Source organism: Enhydra lutris, unplaced genomic scaffold (assembly GCF_002288905.1).
Source record: "Enhydra lutris kenyoni isolate GAN:26980312 unplaced genomic scaffold, ASM228890v2 scaffoldscaffold2, whole genome shotgun sequence".
NCBI lineage: Eukaryota > Metazoa > Chordata > Mammalia > Carnivora > Mustelidae > Enhydra > Enhydra lutris.
In genome coordinates, this window is record NW_019154086.1 from 66,898,138 (window position 1) to 66,909,075 (window position 10,938).

A 10,938-nucleotide genomic window follows, 5' to 3' on the forward strand; every position below is an offset into this window, starting at 1 on the left:
AAAAAAAAAAAACAAAAACAAAGATAAAAATTTATCATCTCATCAGACATTCTTTAATGACATCACTTCAATGTATCAGTGCTATAGAAAAACAGTTGATTCAGCAAGACTCAAATTCCAATCCTAGCTTTTTATTCATTTGACAATGAGCTTGGCATTCAACAGTCTGAGCCTTGAGTTTCTCATATGTAAAACAGGACAACTGAATAATTCTTCAGGTTCCTTCCAGTTCTGATTAACCATGACTGAATTCAATCAGTCATCTACAAGGTGGGACTCAGGCCTCTGGCAGTAGTAAGCTAAAGTAATCCTTTTCATCACACTTACAGCTCTCTCACTGAGGTAAAAGAAAGGTATGTCTATAATTTAGTGTGGACAGAGCAACACAATAATGTTATAAGACAAGGCATTTTTGACATGGGACACAGTTCTATTGTGCAAAGCTTCAGTAAAAAAAAAAAAAAAAAAAAAAAAATCTATGAAGAGCATGATGCAAGGTTCTCTGTGATCCTGCACCGAGAACTGGAGACAAGATCCTGGAAGAAATCCTGGAAGGACAGTGCTTTAGCAAGCTATCCTGGGATGGAGCCAGCAGAGTAAGAGCAAAGGAACTGCCATTCTCCACACTCATCCAGCCCGGCCTGCTTCCATGTACTTGTGTCACTGTACAAATAACCCTGGACTCACTCCAGTTTCAAGGAGGAGGAGAAGGAGCTGCAAGTCTGAGTACCACTGAGCAATGAAGCCAAAGAGAGGGATGATGTGCAGCAGTCCCAACAGAGGAGTGACAGAGGAAGAAGTGAGGGGAGGTCACGTGAATTAAAAGCCTGAAACGGAAAAGTCTAAGTTGAAATGTTGTCAGACAAAGAGTGGGAAGAAGTGAGCTTAAAAAAAAAAAAAAAAAATGGAATTCTAACACAAACATACAGGAGAAACAGTTCAGAAGGAAGTGCAGGGTGGTAACAGGTGAATGGTGCAGTCGGATAATGTGTAGGGTACTTAGTGTTGTGCCTGCAATATGGAGGTAATGTTAAATGAACAGAGGATGAATGAATGACAGAGAGGAGGACCATTCAGTCAAGATGTAAGTAAGAAAATTGCTAAGAGATAGCACTGGTATATAGTTACAGTGAAGAAAAGCAGTACGCTATGTGTCGTACGAATGTCAGTGACAGCAGTACGAATGTCAGTGACTGACATTCAAGACTGATAATTATACTAATGGAAAGAAAAAACACTGGATCTCCTGTAGTAGAAACCAAACAGACTGAAAAGAAGCATAAAACAGGAAAACAAGCATGAAATACTCCCAGAAAAACAAAAGACACTGGGAACATTTTTACCTCGAAGAGGAGCACAAAATATGTTGTATGTTGGATATTTTAAAATTGTCTTTTCCTAGGTTAGGAGACTTCTTCAAGTGTTTTCATGCAGAGCTGGCATAAATTCAGGAGAAGAAAAAAAAGGAGAAGATATTGTACAAAGTACTAAAAAAGAGTCAGAAAATAGCGAAATTTCTATGGCAAGCAGCAGAAATCCATATTTAAATGGTAACAGTTCTAATCCCAATAAGACAGAAGTCTTTAAAATAACAAAGTCTATTTTAACAAGACGATTACCAACCAAAAACCATACTTATTTTAAAGCAATATGTAATAAATGCAATAAAAATGCATAAGTAGCTCAGAACTGGGAATACTATTTGGAGTTTAACAAAATGGTGTTTGAGCTGTAACATAACTGAAACATAAAGAATCCTGTTTCCTGAAAATAATTCTATTTCTGCAGAAATGTGACCCCTCTGAAAAACAGTAAAAATAAAAGAAGCTATCCTAATTCTGGAGTTACTTTACTAAGTTTTTAAAAGAAAGCAGATAAAAATCCAAGTGAAGAAAAACAAATCCAATTTGTAACAAGAATTTTAATAACCTGATTTGTTTATGCTGGAGGGTTTCCTCAGCCCTTCATTTATTTAGCTTTGGTGATTTCTGAACTAATTTCCTTTTAACTACTTCGAATAAAGTATCTGGTTTTTAAAAGAAATGTGACTGATCTAATATATGACTGATAATGATGGGCTAAGTAATGGAGCATTTGATGTAAAATGCAGTTCTCTCTGGGATATGTTTTCAACTTCCCGCTCTAGGGGACATGTGACACACAACTTAGATTCGGACATTGAATCTGGGACAGGGGTGTATGCAAACTGCAGGCCACAGATCAAATTCAGCCCTGTTTGTTTTTGTATGTCCTGCAAGTTAAGAATAGTATTTACATTTTTAAATAATAGAAAAAAAATCTGATGATAAATATTTTACAAAATGTGAAAATTACACAAAATTCAATTTTCATTGTCCATAGGTAAAGTTTTATTGGAACACAGCCACACTCATTTGTTTACATATTTATTATGTATGCTTGCTTTTATGCCACAATGGCAGAGTTGAGTAGTTGTGACAGTGACTGGAAAGCCTAAAATACTGACTATCTGGTTTTTTACAAAGAAAGTTTCTGATCTCTGGTCAAGTGTGAATCAGTCTAGCAAGGAACTCAGGAACAAGAGCTTAATCAACATTAAAAAATAGTAGTAATTTAAGAACTAAGGATGCTTTGAAAGCTGATGAAAACAGGGAAGCTATATTTCAAGCTGTTTGTGACACATTTAGTAAAATGTATAACTCTATGAATGCACTAAAGTGTTCAACTAAAAAACATCAGATAAGAACAGGTCAAAGGATTTGTGCCACAAAATAATGTTGCCATTGAATCTGAGAAGGGAAATGGAAGTATTTCTAGGCCTTCCAGATTCCTGGTGTTTTTCAAGAGATTCATAGACATTTAGCAGAACTATAGCAGAACTACTGTACACGTTTGGGTAAAGATGTATAAATTTGTACTTTTAAACACTTAAAATTGTTGTCAAGAACCACTTGTTTAATCACTTGTAAGAATTACTGAAATTGTATAAATAAAGTAAAAGTAGTCCATGAAGGTTATTTGTGGGTCCATTTGTTAAACAGTCTTCAAGTACAGAACACTGACTATTGATGCAGCATGTGCTCTTTCTTCTTCTCTTCCTCTCACGTTTTAAAATTTGTCCTGTCCCTGTTTTTGCCCTTGAACATCTTTTTCTTTTTTTTTTTTTTTTAAGATTTTGTTTATTTCTTTGACACAGAGATAGAGTCAATGAGAGACGGAAAAGAAGCAGAGAGAGTGGGAGAGGGAGAAGCAGGCTTCCTGCTGAGCAGGGAGACCGATGTGGGGCTCGAAGCAGGGCTCAATGCAGGGCTCCATGCGGAGCTCGACCCCAGGACCCTAGCTAGGATCATGACCTGAGCTGAAGGCAAGATGCTTAACGACTGAGCCACCCAAGCATCCCTCTTGAACATCTGTCAAAATAATACTACTTGCATTTTGGTTGAACCACACTGATGTATAAATTCCACAATGTAAGCATATGTTTCATCCTCTAATCCACCAGTGTCTAAAGTAAGGCTAAGCATGAGAGTTCAATAAATGATTTTGAAGTTGATTCTCTGTTGTATGTTATCAAAATGTACTACAAATATTCCAAGTCTGAATTCTATATGCAGAGACAATGTTTTACTATTACTTTACATCTACTATGCATGGCTGCCTAAAGGTAAAATTAATACTGTAAAAGTCTAACTTTGGTATAAGAAGAGGGGAAGAAACCAAACACCTGAATTATTCAGGTTTAAAAGATCCAAGGTATTCCCCTACTTCATCATTTCTAGGAGAAATTCAGCATAGATAAAGCAATGTGATTTGAAGGAGATGATATAAAACAATACAAGAACAACAACAAAAACTTTTAAATGCTCATTTCAGCAATCTCAAACAAAATGACCAACTACATTGATTCTAAGTAACAAAAGCTGTCACCACAAAGAATTATCAGCTCATTATAAAGCAAAAGTCTGTTTTCCCCTTTCAAAACAAAATTTATAAAACTAAATTCAAATATGGTTAGAATAAAAGGTTAGTATACAGAGTTATACAACAAGGATTTTCAATGTATTTTTAGAGAGGCAGCACCTGTCAAATCTGTCAAAAACCTGAGCAAGATTTTTACAATTCTTCTAGTGAACCAAATTTCTTTAGATGTGGAACTCCTATGTTGAGGTCTTCAAGATGTGGCTATGAAACACTAACAATTACTTAATGAACAAATTCTTAATAAGTGCCTTCTAAGGACCCAGATACTACTCTAGGCACTGAGTATACAGCAAAGAACTAGATAAACAAATCCCTGCTCACATTTGGCTTACAATCTAGTGTGGGGGATCATACCAGAATGTAATAATTTAACAAGAAAATGTAATCTATTAGCAAATGTAATCATTTAACAAGGCAAATAACAGTTGGTGATAAGTGCCCTGCTGAGAATTACCATAATGTGATGATATAATAGACCAACTAGATGGCTACTCTAGACTGGCTGACATGGAATGCTTTTCTTTCAGTGATATCTGAACTGAGGTCTTAATGTTCTAAGAAAAGGCTAGCTATTTGAAATACAGGAGAGCCCAGAAAGAAAAAGGAACACCTACTGTAAAGGGCTAAGACAGAATGAAGTTGCCCTGTTGAGGCACAAAATAAAGGCTGGTGTGGGTGGAAGAGCATAAATTAGAGGGGAGTAAATAGTAGATGTGGCAGACATCAGTCCTGATAAGTAACCTGGGTTGTATTATATGTGTCAGATAAAGCCACTGAAGGCTTTGGGCAGGAATGAGATCTGATCACTCAGGCTGCTAATTGAAATTGTTCCTCCAAAGAGGAACAAGACAGAAACTGGGAGCCCTGTTCGGAGTTTACTGCAGTAGTTAAGGCAAATGAAGATGATAACATGTACTCTGATGGGTAACAGAGGAGAAAAATGGAAAAAAAAGCATTCAGGATGTCTTAGAGCTAAAGAATTGATAGATCAGATAGTAAGGCCTTTGTTTGCTTTCATTTGCATTTGACATTCTAGTAAATAAGCAGACTTCAAGAAGACAGCCAGGTGTGTGAGTCTTGAGTTCTAGGATGAAGTTTGACTTCCTGGCAAAGATTGTTCTCAAAGCCCAATGATACAGTCTGCTTATTTGTATCTCTGACTAATCAATGTTCTTTAGAAGAAAAGAGTTAATAGACACAATTTGATAACAATGATGTATATAAATAAACAAAATGGTTTATAAACTATGAGCCTTTTTTAATTGATAAAGCATTGTTATTTTAGAGATGAGAGTCTTAACATTGATAATCAGAATAATTATCTTTGAGAAATTTAAGTGCACAGACTGGTTTCAGATTGCCTGCCTATGAATCCCAGCCTCCCCACTTACCAACTAAATAACATTGGGCAAATCATTTAACCACTTAGTGCCTCAATTTCCTCACCTGTAAAATGGGAATAATAGTAAATACATCATAGTGTACTTGTGAAGATTAAATGAGCTAATACACATAAAGCAATCAAAATATTATGTGCCAGCATCTGGCACATAACCACCACTCAACAAATGCAGGTTAGCGTTATTATCTACAGTCTCCTTATACTGCACATAGAAGTGTGTTCACACTTCAGTTTTCTAGTTAGATGCTTGGTAAGAGATGAATCAAATATTCAGAATAAGCTAGGGAAGCACATGCAAAATCCTCTTCAAAAAAACAGGCTGAGAATTTGGCAGATTGCTAAAACATCCTCTTTAAAAGTAAGCTGTAGGGGTGCCTGGGTGGCTCAATTGATTGAGTGTCTGACTCTTGATTTCCGATCAGGTCATGATCTCAGAGTCATGAGATCAAGCCTTGCCAGGATCTGCACTCAGCAGGGACTCTGCTTGAAATTTTCTCTCTCTCTCCCTCTGTCCCTTCCCTGGGCACTTTCTCTCTAAATAAATAAATAAAATCTTAACAACAACAACAAAAAAAGTAAGCTATACATGTGCCAGTCATTCCTAAATCTCTTATCTCTAGCCTTGACCCAACCCTGGAGCTCCAGATTCATACACCCTGCTACCTGCTGGACATTTGACTTGCTAACTTAAGAGGCATATTATTGGAATAAAAAGGGAAAACAATCAATATTCTCTTCAGTAAGTGAATGATCAAGTGACCAACTCCAACTGCAAAAACTCTTGGCTCTGCTCCATAAGTAACAAAATCCCTGCTGGGAATGACATTCTCAGTTTTCAAGCAACACTGAGAAAGTGCCCAGTTTAGTCAACTACATGAAACCATGGGCACTGTATCTGTTCATTTTAGCATTAAGGTTTCACAATTATGATTCTAATGCATGTATTTACTATAAATAACCTCAAATAATTTCTTAAGGTATGCAGGGAATAAGGAAATAAGTAAAATGAAATGTCAGATGCCATTAGATGACTCCTAGACTCTGTTACCTGAGCACACTGGCTGAATACTCTTCAGCACACACAACTCTCAGTGGTCTTATCCTGGACCATGACTCCAATCACCAACAATGATGTCAATAGGGTGACATCCCAGGTAGACTAGGACAGTCCCAGAAAAATTCTAATAGCATGGCCTTTCATTCCTAAAAGTATTTAATTGGGTGAGAAATTATATATCTATCTACATACATGATCACCAAGAACTCTGTACATCTAGCAGCATGCATGCATTTATTCAGCTAATTATCTCTCAAACACCAGGTGCCAGGTCCCATGTTGGGTTCCAGTAAAATGCAGAATTCTAACACAAGAGTGGAAGTTCTGAATAGCCATAAGATGTATGCAAAAAAGGGTCATATGTAGATCAAGATCAAGAGCTTTAGTAAGAGTCTCTGAATTACATTTCCTTAGACAATAAGTAGATAGCCAGATATGTTAGACAGACGTTTTACATAGTGTGTATCAGTGTTTGGGAATCTGTATGTTTGTACAGTTTGCTTTCAGAAAACATGCCTAAGAATTCATGACCATGAATGCTGAGCCTTTGTTATAGATGTAGATTGTTAAAATGGCTAAATGCTTCTTGCTACCATAAGCGTGAATGGAAAACAGATGGTAAGGAAAGATGTTTACTTTTATAAGCAAGTAGCATAGCACACAACAGAAATAAAGGCATCATTATAACTATCTGTCTTTTCTCTGACTTAGGGCACTATTTCTCCCATGACTTTCAAAACAAAATACAGTTCACACATTTTAGGCTGATCTTTCCCCCATTAACATAGGTAGAATCAGGAAATCTGAATTGGTTCGGTTGTGATTTTTTTCTGAATTATAAATACCATACAGATTATTTAGCAAATCACTGACAAATAATCAAGCATATTTCAAAGAAGCATATATGCTCACTATACTTAGAAGCAGTTAACAAAGCAAATGCCCCTGATACATTTAAAGTCAGCAATTTTGAAATGTTAACCTTAGAAGGAATCTAAGAAGCAGGGTGCCTCTAACATACTATCTTGATGGGAATGCTGGTAACTTACATGAAGGATGCTATAAATCCAATGTTTAGAACAGTTGGTTTGTTAAAACCCTTAAAAAGATCATCTCTGGGCGCCTGGGTGGCTCAGTAGGTTAAGCCTCTGCCTTCGGCTCAGGTCATGATCTCAGGGTTCAGGGATCGAGTCCCACATCGGGCTCTCTGCTCCGCAGGGAGCCTGCTTCCTCCTCTCTCTCTCTGCCTGCCTCTCTGCCTACTTGTGATCTCTGTCTGTCAAATAAATAAATAAAATCTTAAAAAAAAAAAAAAACGATCATCTCTAAGGATACCTGATTTTACTGATCATGATACTGAGGCTCAGTAAAGACACATTGTAATAGTGGATAAAGTATGACTTTGAAACTCAGGCATACTTGTGTAATCTCTTCTCAGATCTCTTCTTTGCTGTGTGTTTCTAAGAACATTACTGAACTTTTTTGTTTCTCATCTATAAAAATGAAAGTAATACATATCTTTTAAACATATTATGAAGATTAAATGAATTTATGTTTATGAAAATATCTGGCATATTAAAGACACTCAATACACATTAATTTTTTTCCTTCTAAAGGGTGACTAACTTGAGAGACATGGCCAGTAATGGGCAAGAGGCAAGGCTAGAATCAAGACATAGGATCCCCTTTACCACTCAAAAGGAATTCAGTTATTTCTTAAACGATTTCTATACTTAAATCACATCATAAAATATAGCCTTAAACACCTGAGTTGAGGCGGGAAGGGTTATCAAAGTAAATGTGTAACACCACAGCCTGCAAGAGATATTTCTTAGAAACAAAGTAGCAACAGAGTCAGGAAGTTTACTGGAGGAAGTATTACACTGGCTACCTTTTTAAAAATGATATCCACTCAGTTTGTACCTGAAGGCAACTCTTCTGGAAACAATGTTATAGAATTTTGCAGCTTTAATGGATACTTCACAACACATATTTCAAAATTAATGTTTGCAGCAAGTATGTATCAAGTATCAATCATGTGCAGTGCCTGGTGGGCAATAGGACATGGACCAGACTTTGCTTTTTTTTCCCTAAAAAATATCTTAGAATCTGGTAGAGAAGAGAGGTAGACTTTGAAGAACGATTGCAAACATAATTGTATACTAAGCCTCACGGAACTTGAAAGGTTCAAAGTCAGCCTGTGGTGAGCAGTTACTAAATGCCACCTACTTAAAGATAAAATATCCACCACATTGGCAGTGGGTACACGTAGCATAGTAAGTTGTTTGAATTGAATTAACTAAATTCTAGTCTTGTTTCTGACACCAACTAGCTACGAGAACTTGTGAAGTTACTTGATATCTTTAGGTCTCATGTTTCTCTTCTGCAAAATGGCTGAGTTCAAAAGGATGATTGGTTTCTAAACCTCCTTCAGGCTTTAACAGTCCAAATAACAAGATGATGATGATAGCAAGAAAAACCATAGCTTATATTTACCTCGCACATACTCTGTGCCAAGCACTGTGCTAAAGTGCATCATTTGTATTATGTTTATTTAATCATAATAATCTTATGAAATTGGCATTGTTATCCGTAATTTATAGTTGAGGAAAGGGAGCCGAAGCAGTATTAGTGGGGCCAGAGTCTCCATTTGTTTTTGTTTTCTTAAGATTTTATTTACTTGACAGAGAGAGAGCTAGCCAGAGAGGGAACACAAGTAGAGGGAGTGGGAGAGGAAGAGGGAGAAACAGGCTTACACCCCTCCCCCGACCCCACCCCAAGCAGGGAGCCTGATGAGGGGCTCGGTCTCAGTATTCTGGGATCATGACCTGAGCCGAAGGCAGATGCTTAACGACTGAGACACCCAGGTGTCCCAGAGTCTCGATTTGAGCAGAAGCACTCTGAATCTAATCCAGGAGTTACCCTTAACCACTACGCGCAAACTCCCCGAATTCAAGAAAAATATACCTATTAAGAAATACGTAAAAGGAAAATCTTTCCTTCAGGGTCTTTCCTGACAGACGGGTAGCCCTGAGTTAAAGCCACACTGTTCACCTTGTAATAAGGCTCCCGCACCACTTCATTCCCGACGCTCGTGCGCTCCCACAACTGGGCACACCACCGCAGGGTCATACATCGTGACCGCCAGAGGCTGGCATGGGCAGAGGCTCACCTAAGGGCGCAGGGGTTGGCGGGGCGGGGTCGGTCAGAGGAGGCCCTGCAGCCGCGCGGGCAGAGTGAATACCTGGGCTGCTGGCTGCTCCTGCAGGCTGGTTCTCCCACCACTCGTCTCCAAGGTCGTCTGCCATCTCCAGTGGGACTAGTTGTGAGCGGACCACCAAGGGAAAGCGGACAGTGGCAGATATTCTCCTTGTCTCCAAGCCAAGAGGCCAGAGTGGGCAAACAGCACGCGGAGTCTCTCCTCAGACACCTTCGCCTCCGCCCCGCGGCGATGACGTCACACCTCCGCCCCGCCTCCCCGTCCCCTGCGCTCATTTCGTCGCAGTTTCCACACAAGTGCTGATGAAAAAGCTCTGTCAGATAACTAAAAATAAATCCTCACAAAAGCATAAAGACAAGAAAATGAAAAACCCCCGAAGATTATTATCTTTTTAAATAACTTCTTTCAAAACTCTTTGTGTCCTTTTTTTGTTGTTGTTGTTGGTCGAAAAACTATTGACGAAAGTGTGAAACAGGATGCTAAAACTATTTTTCTCTATTCGGTTTCAAAGGACTCCTGCCGCGGGAGAAGAGCAGAGCAGAGCAGAGCACGTGGTTGTGTTTTCGTTTGTGTGCGTTGGGGCGTCGGTGTGTGTAGTTTGCTCCTGGGAAACATGTGCAAGAATTCATGACCATGAATGTTGAGCCTTTGCTGTAGATCTGTGTACCGCTATATTTAGACAGTATGGGTTAAGAAAATTTGATTGGTCCGGAAGGACTCGCCCACGAAAAGACTTTAGTGGTCCGGAGGCTCAGAGTCCTCGGTCTCCTTTTCTTCTGAAACAAGAGGAGCGAGTCAGTTGCTGCTTAACTACAGGTAAAAAACCTACAGTATTTCTTGTCTTACAATTCCAGCGTGAAGTGGCAGAGATAGGATTGATAGATTATGGGAAAGGAAAGTTAGATAAGAAATACGAGCTTGGAAGAGGAAGTGTCATGACCAATAAACAGGTTAAATGATGTTCTGTCTCCTACTAACCTGGGAAATAAAAAAGAGACCTCAACGAGACACTGTTTTTCATGCAGTAAATTGACAAAATTAAGGAAGTCTGACATTACCAAATTCTAGAGTACATGCATCAGTGGGAATTCCTTCACCTTACTGGTGTGAATGTAAATTGGTAATAACCACTTGGAAAAGCATTTGGCACAATCTTATAGAAGTAAACCTACACACTGCATGATCCAGCAATTTCCACTCTTAAATATACACACTTGGTAAACGCTTGGATACTACAGAACATTCACAGCAGCATTGTTAATAATAGCAAAAAAGTGAAAACAACCGAAATATATTTGT

At 38.3% G+C, this 10,938-nt stretch overlaps 1 protein-coding gene across 2 annotated transcripts in view; it reads right to left on the reverse strand.

Moving 5' to 3' along the window:
* Positions 1-9,880, reverse strand: part of LOC111148649 (cms1 ribosomal small subunit homolog (yeast)) — a 382,522-nt gene extending 372,642 nt beyond the window's left edge. Inside the window, exon 1 of one of the 2 annotated variants that reach the window (XM_022505414.1) lies at positions 9,664-9,880. In XM_022505414.1, the coding sequence (XP_022361122.1) occupies positions 9,664-9,727 (64 nt within the window). In that variant the 5' untranslated portion in view covers positions 9,728-9,880. The remainder of the gene's footprint in view (positions 1-9,663) is intronic. The other variant, XM_022505405.1, reaches the window with a different exon arrangement.
* Between the last annotated feature and the right edge of the window lie 1,058 nt (positions 9,881-10,938).